The following is a 13,871-nucleotide window of genomic DNA, read 5'->3' as shown; positions in this document are numbered from 1 at the left end:
AAGAGCCCTGAGCTATGTGTCGCCTTCAACGGTGCTGGGGAAACGGCTGTCTTTGTATTAGAAGACGTAGGGTCTAAATCCAGCAAGTCCACGGCCGCGAACTTATCTCGATTCAAGCCGCAAGACCTCGAATTTATGTGCAGCCAGCACGTTGTGGTACAAAGTTATTGTGACCGGCGGACTGGGCGACTACGTATCTTGTTTCACGACTTTGAGGGCCAAATACATGTTTACGAATCTGACTTGGTGGACTTCCTCAGCCCGGCCGCCGACCAGAATTGCCTTTCTCGGCAATGTATGTGGTCTGGGCACTCGGCTCCTATCAAGAAGATGGTCCGAAATTTTAGCGGGCGAGCAGTGGTTTCCAGGACAGCGGAAGGGGAAAGCATCGTCTGGACTCATAACGGCAACACCAAATCAGGATTATCGCGACAGAGTGTCATTCCAGGTAGTGGACATATTCACCGCATATGTGTTCTCCGAAAAGGCCGCTTTGTCATTTTTCTGGAGCATAACACCATAAATCTCTGGGATTGCCGGTTGCCAAAGGCCATGTTGTTGGCACGTCAGTCCTATGAGATTGCTGGCAAGCCTCTGTGTTTGGTGATACTGCCTAGGCAGCCACACGAGGAGTACGCAGTAGCCCATATTGCAACTGTCACCTCGGAACAGCAGGGTCTCGTTTGGAAGGTCAATCTCCCGCAGTATTCACGCCGAGGGTCCGAAACTTGTGTCAACGGGCGCGATGAAGGTTCGATACAGGAGTACTGCAGGTTTCAACTTGACAATATCGAAGGTCTTGCCTACGTCTTGCCTGTTGACCCGGCAGGCTCTGCACCTGTTACATCCGGCTTTCTTGACGTCTTTGCTAAGGATATTGCTATTTCGTACACGCATTCTGGGCGGGTTGATTTCTGGACAGCCCGTGTCGATTATACAGAGGACAGGGTTGGATGGCTTTCAACGTGTTCAGCCGAAACGGGACTTTCGGAGCCAGCATTGGTGAGCGGCAGTACACTCAAGAAAGCGGCACTTGTCGATTCAACCAGGTCCCAGCTATCCATTTGGGACATCGGAGCTGCTCGACTCGAATTCACACAAAACTACGGAACTAACAACATAATTCAGGACCTTGACTGGACATCCACTCCAGACTCACAGTCAATACTGGCGGTGGGCTTCCAGTCCAAGGTTGTTCTATTATGTCAGATGCGTTTTGACTATCTCAATAAAGGACCGGCGTGGGCTGCTGTGCGAGAGATCAGCATTCGAGAGCTCACTCCCCATCCCATAGGCGATTCGACCTGGCTTGGTGATGGGCATCTTGTTATCGGTTCTGGCAACCAGATGTTTGTTCACGGAAGAGAATATGATCTTTCTGGCTCGTTGGTAAAGAGCTTACAGCTTCCCCATAGAAAGAATGGCGTATGGGATTTATTTGAAGCTGTTCAACGATTTAATGGTCCACTGCCAATCTTCCACCCACAGTTTCTGAGTCAGAGCATTCTTGCAGGAAAGAGTATAGCGGTGCGAAAAGTGCTTATGTCTTTGTACAAGACACTCAAGTTTCACGTCGCAGATGAACCCATCGACGACTACCTTGGACTCGATCCATCTGAGTTTTACCAGGACGAGGTACCAACCTTCCTTTAGCCAAAAGGCATCTCATTGAGCGCTGACTGAAGAAAATGGCAGGCATCAGCAATGCATGCGTCCGGATCGCAAATTAGTTCTCACTTTGATTACCAGGCAGCTGCGGATGAAGAGGACGAAAACTTCACTGAAGACGTTGCTTATGCAATCAACGAGCGGTTGACCAAGGTCGATATTGAACAGCTCTCTGGGCATGAGCAGATCCAATTGGCAGACATTGTCGAGTGTGCCGGGCTCGTTGAGAAACAACGTAGATCTTTGGATGAAAATGGCGCTCGCTTTATGCTCTTCTTCCGCCAACATGCCCTACGGAAAGGGCGGACGAGCGAAATCCAGATGTCCTGGAGAGAGATCAACTGGGCCTATCATTCCACGAGCCAGGACATTCTCGTTGACTTTGTCACGAAACAGTGTCACAGCGGCATTCGCTGGGAAGACGCGAAAGAAAGCGGCATGTTCATGTGGCTGGGTGACCGCAATGCGTTGGTAAGAACACTAATCAGGTGATGCGTGACCACCCCCGAAGCTGATTGAGTTACAGCGAGCGCAGTTTGAAAATGTTGCTCGAAACGAATACACCAAAAGTGACGCGAAAAACCCGGTCGATTGCAGTCTGTATTACTTGGCTTTAAAGAAGAAAACGGTGCTCCAGGGTCTGTGGCGCATGGCATACGGAAATCGTGAACAGGCTACGACTCAGCGCTTCCTCGCGAACAATTTTGATGATCCAGTGTGGCGAACAAAAGCCCTCAAGAACGCATATGCTCTGCTCAGCAAGCGTCGGTTCGGTGAGTACTTGCGTGTGCACATTTGCAGCCGCTCACGACTTGCTGACGTTTGGCCCAACAGAGTACGCGGCCGCATTTTTCCTCCTGGCGGATCATCTTCAGGACGCCGTCAATGTTTGTCTTAATCAGTTGCGGGATCTCCAGCGTGCAGTTGCCATTGCAAGGGTTTACGAAGGAGATCAGGGACCGGTTCTAAGAAAGCTATTGGAAGAAGAGGTGCTTGCTCTGGCGGCCAGGGAAGGCAATCGTTGGCTCGCCTCTTGGACTTTCTGGATGTTAAATCGCAAAGACATGGCTGTAAGGGCCTTGATTGTGAGTTATTGCTTCCTCCCAACAGCTAGCCCCGGCGTGTCTGATCGATTACTAACCACGTCTGGATCCTTGGCACAGTCACCCGTTTATACCTTGATCGAAACACCATGTACCCCTGACATGCAATCGAAGTTGTTCCTCACAGACGACCCGGCTCTAGTGGTTTTGTATGCCCAGCTGCGACAAAAGACGCTGCAGACGCTTCGCGGGGCCTCCAAGGTCACTCCTCGCGTAGAATGGGAGTTTGTGCTACATAGTGCGAAGCTTTACGACCGAATGGGCTGCGACCTACTCGGCCTAGATCTCGGTATGATTGAATGCAACATTGACATGCGGATACGAGAAACTAACAAAATGGCAGTCCGTAATTGGGAGTTCTTGAAATCCGCCATAAGCAAAACGAACGGGTTGGGCGGCGAAATCAATCCGCTGAAGCTATTGCGTCGCCGTAGTTCATTGGTCGTTGCAGATCTCCCAATGTCGACCCTTCATGTGGAGATGAGATCTGGCGTGAACAGGAGCAAGGATTCAGCGCCGACAGTCTTCCAAGAGCCGGACTCAAGCTCACTGCTTGATAGCTTCGGTTTCTAATTGTCGGCGTGCGAACACGGGCCACGTGGTATAAAGGGGGGATCCGCCGGGCTCCATGAACCAGGAGGGCGAGGCATTCACATAGCGAAAATCGAGTTGTAGATTCATCGTTCTAGCATCTACAACGCGTGCAATATTAGAAACGAACGCATGCCGCGTCAGGCTGTCGTTAAAGCAGCCTTGACCAACTCCGATCACTTGCTTGGTAGACGAGGGACCAATCATGAAGATTACTAAGCCACACAGCAAGAGCCCGCACGTCACTTTACCGAGTTCCGGGCCGGACTAGCGTGGTGGGCGGGCATAATCTTAATGTAAGGATGGGCCTTCAACACGTCGCGACGTGCTTCAATTCTGACCAAGCACGGACAAACTTGGGAGTTTGGATCAAAAGATAAGCGATCCATTGCGGATACGAATCCGGATTACCCATGCCGTTTCGAGGATCTCTCCTGCACGGGCAAGGGTTGCGACCGTACTTTATCTTACTTGATTGACTTCACCACAGAACAGTACGGAGTCATATCTGCCCGCTTTGGACTTCATTACCCCTTCCTCTGGCTCTTCCGTAGTCGCCGTTTGCAAGCAACCTGCCACCACCTCATGCATGATTTCGCCGCTGAGGGAGCGCTTCAGACGCCGGGTTGGTTAGCAAATTGACATCGCCATCATCATACCCTTCAGCCACGTCGACGATACCCTCGTACCGAGGCACTTACGTGGTTTTCATCGGCTCCCATCAGTTCTCCGCACCATAGGCTGTCTTTCTATCCACCAAGGAAAAGTGACGGCTACCATGGCTCCAAATCGGGGTTATCACGATGGCCAACTTGTTGTTGACGCGACACCCGCTGGCGGCAACAGCGGCGGAGACTCTTTCAAGCAAAGTCCGACCATACAGGGCCGCAGTTTTACGATCCGTGGCGTTGTGGTCGGTCTGCTCGTCGGCCTGGTCATCTGCTTCTCAAATATGTACTTTGGATTGCAGACGGGCTGGGTGAGCACCATGACCATGCCCGCCAGCCTGATGGGGTTTGGCATTTTCAAGGCGCTCGCGCGTCACTTGAAGTTTCCATTTAGCCCTGTCGAGAACGTCCTTGTTCAGACTGTTGCGGGGAGTATGGCCATTATGCCTCTCGGATGTGGCTTCGTCGGTGTTGTATGTCTTCCCGTCATCATAAGCAAAGGAAAGCTTTCGCCATCTTGCAATAGGTCAAGTCATCTATTGCAATGGTTTAGCACAAGTAGACACGGCTGAACATGAATGCAGATCCCCGCCATGAACTACCTTCTCACGACCGATGAGCAAGGGCCACTCGATATCAGCTTATGGAAGTTGATCCTATGGTCCCTAGGTCTATGTTACTTCGGTGTCGTTTTCGCCGTTCCTCTGTGAGACAGCCCCAATGATTCCTTCCACCTTCGGGTTGTACTCGCTTTCTTTTTAACACTCGTTAGACGTCGGCAGGTCATCATACGCGAAAGGCTGCGCTTTCCGAGTGGCTTCAGCACAGCCGTACTCATTGGCGTGCTACACGGACAGACACGTATCTCAAATTCAGGCGGGTCGGAAGACACTGTAGCTGGTGGGTTCGCGAGTCTAGTGCCGGGCCCTGACGAGGCGACTGTCATGGACAACAGTCGCACCGCTACAGGCGCAGATGCCGAACATGGCCGCATCGCAGGGTCGGAACCTGATGTTCATCAGGACTGGGCCGGGAACATGAGGTTGCTGCTGATTTGCTTCGGAGTCTCGGGTCTCTATACGCTTTGCTCTTACTTCCTACCCAGCCTGCGCAACATTCCCGTCTTTGGGACCGAAGCCGCCAGCATCTGGCTGTGGACACTGAATCCGAGCCCTGCTTACATAGGGCAAGGAATCATTATGGGACCCGAGACCACCCTGCATATGCTTCTGGGTGCAGCAGTGGGGTGGGGTATTCTTTCACCTCTGGCCAAATACAATGGATGGGCACCTGGCTCGATTGATGACTGGGAGACTGGAAGTAAAGGCTGGATCGTATGGGTCTCGTTGGCTATTATGCTTGCTGATGCCATCGTGAGCCTTGGTCATACTGCCTTTCGGCCACTCTGCCATCGGTTGAGTATTTTGACTGGCAATACGTTTTCGCAACGAGTATTGCGCATCTGGCGGAAGCTTGTCCGGTCCCAGGACCAATCTAGGCAAGGTTACTCGGCTTTGAGAACCGAAGAGGAGACAGAAGCAACCAGCACGTCGCGTCTTCTGCCTGACCAAGGACCAAACACGATGGTGCGTCGCAGAGCTTCGGTTTTGCCTGACAACTATACGGAGGAAGACGATGCAGACGCACCACCTGAGCAACAGATTAGCAATCGTCTGGTCTCGGTGGGGCTTGTTCTATCTGTTCTTCTTTGCATCATGACGATCCATATTGTCTTTGGCGATCTTGTCCCGCTTTATGCGACCATTGTTGCTGTTCTCATGGCCCTTCTGCTCAGCATTATGGGCGTGAGAGCACTGGGTGAGACGGACTTAAATCCTGTGTCGGGAATCAGTAAATTGGCGCAGTTGTTCTTTGCCCTTATAATACCACAGTCGCATAAGTCTAGTGTATTGATCAACCTTGTGGCGGGTGCAGTGGTAAGTATGCCATCGAGATGAAGTAAAGCAACGCTAACCATGATGCTCACGCAGTCCGAAGCAGTACGTCGAGTGTGGTTGAAACGCAACCCTAACATCTCTAAGTGTACATCTAACTCGATTTCCAGGGTGCTCTACAAGCCGGGGACCTCATGCAGGACTTGAAGACAGGCCATCTTCTCGGTGCCGCACCTAATGCTCAGTTTTGGGGGCAGGTTATTGGCGCAACGGCTGGTGCTGTCGTGAGCGCTCTTGTCTACCAATTATACGCGGCGTGAGTGTGTCTATATTCCTTGGCCCCCTTTCTACACCGTCTGGGCAGACATGGAAGGCTAATAATTGACTGATACAGGGTCTATGCAATTCCTGGTGATCTGTTCCAGGTCCCGACGGGCTACGTCTGGATCTTCACCGCCAGACTCGTTACCGGGAAAGGTCTGCCACCGAATGCCAGGGAATGGGCATTTGCCTTTGCCATTATTTTTGCTATCACGACTATGATAAGGACAACGGCGACTGGCAAAGTATGGCGGTCTTTTATACCGGGCGGAATCGCAGTGGCTGTGGGTAAGTTTAACCAGGGGTTGATTGAAAAGAACGTAGAGGCGAAAATGGATTCTGACAGATGCACAGGAATGTACAACGTTCCATCCTTCACACTGGCACGGACGGTCGGCGGCTTGCTCAGCTGGTATTGGATCTCGCGGCGAGGGCAGTCCAGCACACCATTGATTGTGCTTGCGTCAGTGCGTAGTAGTCGTGCGCAGTGTGGTGGTTTTGATTCTCGGCTGACGTTGTGTGCTTACTGCAGGGCTTCATTCTAGGAGAGGGCTTCCTGAGCATTGTCAATCTTGTGCTGCAGAGCCTTAGTGTACCGCATTACTAGGTAGGTAGGTCTTCGGTGTGGTTCGGGTCAAGTGGAGGAGGAGACGACAGTAGAGGCGGACAAGAGGCGAGTGGTTTGAAGAAGAGGCAAGGGCAGGTGCGTTAGGTTTGAATGGCACCCCCGTTCCAGGCTGAAACAAAAGGAAGCCTACATAAAGTTGGGAAGGCAATTTATTGGGATATGTTGTTTATCGTGTACCTAACTAATAATTACTTGGGCAGGGTACCTAGTTGAAATTGTTAGGGTCACCCTGTCACGACTCACCTATTTTCGTATTTCATGTGCCTGGCTGGCATGGAATTTTGCAAACTTGCGCCCGAAGAACAACCGGCGTTAAACTGGACTGAACGGGATGGGACCGGAACGGGACAACCAAACGGCAGCCGGTGGCTGGATAGGTAGGTCCAGTTTGACGGAACCAGCGCACAAAAAGTGACTCCAACTCCTACGCATGGTAGGCACGGTGGCACGTTGGCTGCAGCTTCCCTGTTACTGCATTGGCATCCGTAGGCAGGCCCATCCAAGCCTGCCCCAATGAGGCCCACACATTCGGCGTGGACGACGGAAAATATTCACCAGTCACTTTCAACTCAGTCAGTGTTCACTTTGCAACGATCATCGACCGAAGACAAAATTCGACAACCAGGACTGAGGACGTATATTTAAAACACACCCAAGCAAACTACCCTGCTTGGCTTTCACCATGGCGAATGACAAGCTCGACAAGAAGGATCTTCCCGAGTCGGACATTTCATCGGATGAGTCTGACTGGGAAGATGCCGAGCCTGAGGAGGAAGAGACCGTGGACTTCATCTCTTTGCTGGACGACTCCGTTTTTCCCAGTCTCGATTCCATGTTGCAGCATTGCCGCGAAAAGCACAACTTCGATTTCCTTGAAGTCCGTCATCGGCTCGGCCTCGACTTCCTCGGCACCGTAAGGCTCGTCAACTTCGGTGAGTTTCTAGACAACTACGTTCACAGCGCTCACCTCGTGGACATCGGTGGCGTCTTCCTAAACTGACATCGCCGCCGCAGTCCGCCAAAGCACTCACGATGGTGCTCGTCTGCCCGAAATTATTTCTGCCGAGCACATCTCTGATGATCGCTTCTTCAAGCCCGTCATCGAGGATGACGCTCTGATCATGGCACTAACTGAGCTAGACCTTGGCTCTGATTCTCAAAGTGTTCTTCAAGAGGAATTGCAGTCGAAGTCAAGCCGAGAAGCTCAACTTGAGGACGATCTGGAGAAAGTCAAGGCACAGTTCGCCAGCTACCGCTTGGCCGTCGAACAAACGTTGGATCAGCGTTGGGGAGAAGATGTTCCAAACAGGAGCCATCGGGACCGTTCGGTCGACAAGGAGGCCCGCAAGGACGAGTCCCAGTACTACTGGGAATCATATGCTAGCAATGGTAAGTTCGTAGACATCGAAAGCCTCGCAGAATTTTGTCCTGCGAGGTATGCTTTCAACCAGTTCATTAACACCAATATAGATATTCATGAAACCATGCTCAAGGATACCATTCGGACAGATGCATATCGCGATTTTGTCTACGACAACAAGCATCTGTTTGCGGGAAAGACTGTGCTCGATATTGGTTGCGGAACCGGTAAGCTGTGGACCTAGGTCGCTCTTTGCTCTCAAAATCTAATGCCCAACCAACAATAGGTATTTTGAGCATGTTTTGCGCCAAGGCTGGTGCAGCCAAGGTCTTTGCGGTTGATAAATCGGACATCATTGACAAGGCCCGAGAGAATGTGTTCCACAACGGACTCACTGATCAAATCACTTGCATACGGGGAAGGATCGAGGAAATCGACCTTCCGGTGGATCAGGTGGACATCATCATCAGTGAATGGATGGGATACTGTCTCCTTTATGAAGCCATGCTGCCTAGCGTTCTCTGGGCCAGAGACCGTTACCTCAAGCCTGACGGTCTGCTTGTCCCTAGCGTCTCGACCATCTGGGCTGCTCCCGTGTCGGACCCCGAGTATGTCACAGATTTCATCACCTTCTGGGACGACGTCTACGGCTTTGACATGAAGTCTATGAAGACTGGCATCTACGACGAGGCGCGCATCGAAGTCATGCCCGAAAGCTGTGTTTGCGGCTCTGCAACGCAGATCGCATTCCAGGATTTGCACAGCATCAAAACCGAGGAGCTCGATTTTGAGGCCCCGTGGAAGTCCACCTTGTCGAGGGACATTCCTTCACTCGACGGGTTCTTGGTTTGGTTTGATATCTTCTTTACTACTTCTCGGAAGGACACTGTTCCGGCGAGCCTGCATGTCAAGCCTGGCGAGTCCAGTGGAACCCGCCCCGGCGAGATCGCGTTTACCACTGGCCCCTTCGGCCCCGCCACCCACTGGAAGCAGGGTTTCCTGATGAGCAAATCTCTGGAAGACAACATCGAAGTTAAAGCCGGGACTGATGTCTCGGGCCGCATCGTCTTCAAGGCACCCGAAAACAACCCACGCGCCCTAACCATCGGCAACACATGGACTGTGTCTGGCCAAGGAGAGAAAAAGCAACTGTGGAAGTTGCGGTAGAGGTGTTTCTCGGTTCCGGGATCATTTCGATTTGGCAGGTTGTAGGACATTGAGACCAAGTGGTTACCGTGGGCGGCGTTGGGTTTCACAAGAAGGATTTTGCTGGAATACTAAATGACGTCAAGGCGTATACCCAGCGGCGTTCACGCCTATCAAAAAGTGGACGTTGGGTATGCGCGTATCTCGGTGTCGAATCACAGTGGAGTAGCAGTGGGCTTATTCATGCCAAATAGACTAGGTAGACACGCACAAGCGAACAACACCAGTCTCGCCTTCTGTGACGGACAACTATGTAGACTCGAATATGATACCGAACATTGCCCCAAGACGGTGGAAATCTGCTCATCCCTTAGTAATGGCGGCGCTTTCGACGATACAGCATGCAACTATGTCTTGGTGCCGTTCGCGTCTTCACTTTTGGCGTCGTCCTCGTCATCTTCCTCTTCATCATCTTCATCACTATCCTCTTGCTCTTCTTCTCCGTCGGAGACAGCCTCGCCGAGTGCTTTGAGTTGAGCCTGATGAAATACGAAACAAGAATCATTAGCAAGTGGCCTAGTTCTGTAACCGGAGAACAAACCTTGTACTTGGCAACTTTGTCTTCCAAATCGCCAAACACCATGAGCAGGTCGTCAAGCTCGTTTTGTGTTGCCTGCTTGTCTTCCTCGGCCTTTCGAACAGCCGCCTCTTTCTGGAGCAGGCTCCATCAGTAAATGTGTCTAGACGCGCATACCATGAATAGAACCAACCTGAATGGCCTTCTCCCGAGTCTCCCTGAGCTCACTCTCTAGCTGCTTTCCGCGGCTTTCGGCTTTTTTGATGAGGCCCTCTTGCTCTTGTAGTTTCCTAGTGGAATCATCGCAGAGTGCCTGCATCTCTTGCGTTTTGGTCTTCTTGGCCTAGCATAGGTAAGTCGTAGTCGGGATAACGGACTAGCATTAAGAGTCTTACCTTCATAAGGTCAACCTCTAGTCGACTGATAGTGGCCTTGAGATCAGCCATATCGGCCTCAGCTCGGTGCCGAACGCGTTCGGCATCGTTTTCCGCCGTCTTCCTTGCATGTTCTAATTGTTTGTGATGCTCTTCACTTTGAGCAGCCACCTGAGCCTTAACCTCCTTCTGTATCCGATCCATCTCCTCTTTTTGTCTTTGATCAATCGCCTTGTGCTCTTCATCAAGAGTTGCGATCCGGCGGTCCGTCTTAACTTGGATCTCTGCCATCTGTTTCTTGTGCTCCCTTTCTAGAGCAGAGACGCGGCCTTCTGCCTGGTTTTGAACATCCGCTAATTGCCTTTTGTGTTCCTTTTCCAGTGCTGCGACTTGAGATTCAATCTGCCGCCGGGCCTGGTCCATCTGCTTTTGGTGTTCTTCTTGTAAGGCCGTGATTTTGTCCTGCAGAGTCCTAGACTTGGGTATCAGTGCCTTCCTCTCCCATCGATTACGGGATAGAGCTTACCGAAGCTCCGCATCATGCTGCCGCTGCAACCCTTCATTCAGTTGCTTCATTCTTGCCAGCTCCAAAGCAGAGCTTTCTCGAGTTCGCCGATGGTCTGCCTGTTCTTGGCCAATCTGCCGGCCGACAGTTTCGATGCTTACCTGTGCTTCCTGCAATGCCTGGTCCTTCTCAGCCAACTGGCTTCGAAGGGAATCAACAAGTTCGCGCGAAACACCCTTCTGCACGCCATTAGAAACAACAGATATCTCCAACCCAGGATCTCGGTCCATGCCACGCAAGATACGGCTGTAGTTGTCTTTGAAAAACTCGACAAAAGTAGCATCGAAATAGACATCAGGCAGCTTGCCGGACCCTGAATTGCTCAGCTTCTGCGGGATGACTTCGAAGTCTCTGACTAACGGATTGCTTCTCAGCTTGGACAGCTTGTCGATATACCGTTCGCGTCCCATTCGGGACACCAAGATGGAGTGAAAGTCTGTGCGCGGAATGGGAGAGTCTTTAGTCGAGAACTCGTACAGCACGCCGAGAAGCATGGCGCAGAGCCCTTGAACGATCTCGCCTGAAGGATACGGATGATTGATTGCTTGAATGATGCTTTGGGTGTTGCTTCCTTCTCCAAGAAAGTCATTGACGGCGTCCAAGTCTTCAAAGAGCCAACCAAGCAACAACATTAGATATCCAATCACCACGCGACTGTCTCCCTCTCGATTCAGACCAGATATCAGGTGTGCGGCGACGATTTGAATGCTTGTGACGACTTCTTCGCCACTTTCTGCGTCGCCCTCTGTAACGGCCATAGCTAGGCTCTTAGCTTCCGGGTTGTCAAAGACAAGGTGGAACATAATGGTTGCAGCAAACCAGCTGCGGTAGGGGTTAGTGATATCGGCGTTTGGAGACGGCCGCAGAAGTACTGTGAGTACGTTGGCTGTCTCGTCCGCGCCTGTTTTGTGACCTTCTATAGCCCTTCTGAGAAAATGCAGACGGATGTCTGCATGACTGTAGAAGTAAGCCTTGAGGCAGTCGGACGCCGCCAGGCGCAAGTCGAATGCCTCGGTATCTTCGACACCGAGTGCCAAATCCAGAAGACCGTCTATCACGTAAACCTGAAAGGCGCTGTTTGCTTGGCTAACTTCGACTGGGGTGTGTGAATCGAGAGGTGAAGGAACTTGGAGCTGAGCGAAGCCTTCTTGTAGACTGGCGTTGCCTTTGATGATATCGGCGCAGGTTTCGAGAGCCTGCAGGCACAAGATATTTAACACGACGGCATCAATGACGTAGCTGACGGGAAACGACCAACCTCTGCTTTGATTGGAAGCTGGGCTACGCGGCTAAACGCAAGTTGGAGAGCATGATACAGCAGGCCATGCTGCCAGAAAGCAAGCTGGTTTTGCGCTGTTCCCACAGCCCCAGGGACTAGGAATAGGCGCACCACAGCTAAAAGGGCATATATATTCCGATTGCGTTGGTTTTGTGCCCATGCGGCAATCTCGGCCTCCTCCCGCTGGGCCTTTCCCGCACCCTCCAGCAAGACGGCCAACCGGCGAATTCCACCAGACTCGCGGAACAGAGACTGGTTGGATGGGTTTCTCCTGAGCAGGTTGGCAACGAGAATCAGACAGTCCTCCACAACACGGTCACCTTCGGACAAGGAGCCTTCGGATATGATAATGTTGAATAGGCGGTCAAATGCATTCTCGAAGGCGACGAGTTTTTGGATGTCAGTCGATGAAGGTGTCAAATAGGTGAGAAGGGTGATAGCTTCGTTCCTGACGGCTTCGCGGGAGTCGTCCAATACAGCCACCAGACGAGATATGCCTAATGGAGCCGTGAAGACGCACTCCTCAGTCCGCTCTGTCCGGGCAGACAGGATGGCAGCTAGGAGTTGCAAGGAGTAGAGTCGGGAGTAAAATTCGCTGGAGTCTAGGAAGTCGAGTAGCAGGGTAATGTTCTCCTGACGCATGGTAAATTCGTCAGCGAGCCAAAGCGCAATTTCCTCCGAGGCCTCTGGGCTGTCTTCGTTGGGGCTGAAAAGCATTAGCAAGGTCTCGAGGACCACCTTGACGGTATCAACATCTTCGGCATCCTTGCTCAAGCTGCCTATGAGACTGCGCAGAGCTCCGGAGGCAACAGAAGCGGGGAAGTCTTTGGCAAAGCTGCGCAGGCCAAGTATTGCAGCGCGACGATCTTCGAGCAAGGTTGCGGAGCTGAGACGGCCACTCAAGACGGTGATGGTCTCGCCGACCGACTGCTTTGCCGGTGCAGTGGAGATGGAAAACATGCTGTCCCTTCAAACTCCAGCCATTGAAGGTTTGCAGCGAGCCCACTGACGACAGGAAAATTGTGCAGAAGATGGCAATAGCAATGGAAGTGGCAATGAGAAGCCAAGTTGGAGTAATCTCAAGTCATAAAAACATCCTCAGTTGAGAAGCTTGAAGCTGCCGTATCGTGTTACCCAGATTAATTGAGTGACTAAAACGCAAGGTGTACTTTCGCATCGAACCAGGGTGACCACCGTTTGTGCAGGTATCGAGGCTTCTTTGCATTTAGAGCGAATATTTCACAGTAGCGAGTACATAGCCTTCACCTGTGCCCTTCAAGGCACCTACCTTGTTGAGGTAGGTAGGTCCCTACTACGCTACTTAGGTACCTATCTACTTGAGTCTTAGGCCTCCTATCTTATCGCAGTAAGTTAGTGCACGGCCAACTCCACCTAGCGCAAGTAGTGGATACTGCAGATGGCAATGCAGAACTTTGGAATCCCGATTTTTGGGACTTTCGCAGTTTGTCCGTCAGCATCCCTAGGTCGCCTCTGTTTATGTCGACGAGCTCCAAACAGTGTCGAGCAGATCACGTCCCTGTCTCCGCCTTGAGATCGCGGATTCCAGTTGCGCTCAGCTTGCTTGCTTTCGTGTTCTAACGCGCGTACGCGTTGAGGCGCCTCGCAGTCCGTCGCGTTGCCAACTTGACAGTCGCTCCATCTTCATTCAGCGCTTGGAGGGAAGCGCATCGCCGAG

The 13,871-nt window shown here is 51.8% G+C and overlaps 5 protein-coding genes across 5 annotated transcripts; 3 read left to right on the top strand and 2 right to left on the bottom strand.

The window, feature by feature from the left end:
• Positions 1-1,542: 1,542 nt before the first annotated feature.
• Positions 1,543-3,344, top strand: RAV1-1 (Regulator of V-ATPase in vacuolar membrane protein 1; the record flags this gene model as incomplete). Its single annotated transcript, XM_032020365.1, has 6 exons — positions 1,543-1,635; positions 1,696-2,139; positions 2,195-2,441; positions 2,503-2,753; positions 2,832-3,060; positions 3,115-3,344. 6 exons carry the CDS (start codon positions 1,543-1,545, stop codon positions 3,342-3,344), a joined length of 1,494 nt encoding a protein of 497 aa, XP_031882660.1.
• A 796-nt stretch (positions 3,345-4,140) lies between these two features.
• CGGC5_v008968 (putative oligopeptide transporter) lies at positions 4,141-6,853 on the top strand (the record flags this gene model as incomplete). The annotated part of the gene is made up of 8 exons (XM_032020364.1): positions 4,141-4,503; positions 4,615-4,736; positions 4,803-5,967; positions 6,022-6,030; positions 6,096-6,241; positions 6,320-6,534; positions 6,601-6,713; positions 6,779-6,853. The coding sequence occupies 8 exons, from the start codon at positions 4,141-4,143 to the stop codon at positions 6,851-6,853; spliced, it is 2,208 nt and encodes a 735-aa protein (XP_031882659.1).
• A 703-nt stretch (positions 6,854-7,556) lies between these two features.
• rmt3-1 (Ribosomal protein arginine N-methyltransferase rmt3) lies at positions 7,557-9,401 on the top strand (the record flags this gene model as incomplete). The annotated part of the gene is made up of 4 exons (XM_032020363.1): positions 7,557-7,806; positions 7,889-8,263; positions 8,345-8,461; positions 8,521-9,401. 4 exons carry the CDS (start codon positions 7,557-7,559, stop codon positions 9,399-9,401), a joined length of 1,623 nt encoding a protein of 540 aa, XP_031882658.1.
• A 386-nt stretch (positions 9,402-9,787) lies between these two features.
• CGGC5_v008966 (uncharacterized protein) lies at positions 9,788-10,907 on the bottom strand (the record flags this gene model as incomplete). The annotated part of the gene is made up of 5 exons (XM_032020362.2): positions 9,788-9,919; positions 9,982-10,092; positions 10,151-10,300; positions 10,353-10,803; positions 10,858-10,907. 5 exons carry the CDS (start codon positions 10,905-10,907, stop codon positions 9,788-9,790), a joined length of 894 nt encoding a protein of 297 aa, XP_031882665.2.
• A 283-nt stretch (positions 10,908-11,190) lies between these two features.
• USO1 (Intracellular protein transport protein USO1) lies at positions 11,191-13,135 on the bottom strand (the record flags this gene model as incomplete). Its single annotated transcript, XM_066152101.1, has 3 exons — positions 11,191-11,209; positions 11,257-12,092; positions 12,155-13,135. The coding sequence occupies 3 exons, from the start codon at positions 13,133-13,135 to the stop codon at positions 11,191-11,193; spliced, it is 1,836 nt and encodes a 611-aa protein (XP_066008406.1).
• Between the last annotated feature and the right edge of the window lie 736 nt (positions 13,136-13,871).

This window comes from Colletotrichum fructicola, assembly GCF_000319635.2.
Source record: "Colletotrichum fructicola Nara gc5 chromosome Unknown KSG_Nara_v1_contig05, whole genome shotgun sequence".
Lineage (NCBI taxonomy): Eukaryota > Fungi > Ascomycota > Sordariomycetes > Glomerellales > Glomerellaceae > Colletotrichum > Colletotrichum fructicola.
Note: the sequence above shows the minus strand (reverse complement) of the source record. Positions and strands in the feature narration are given on the sequence as shown.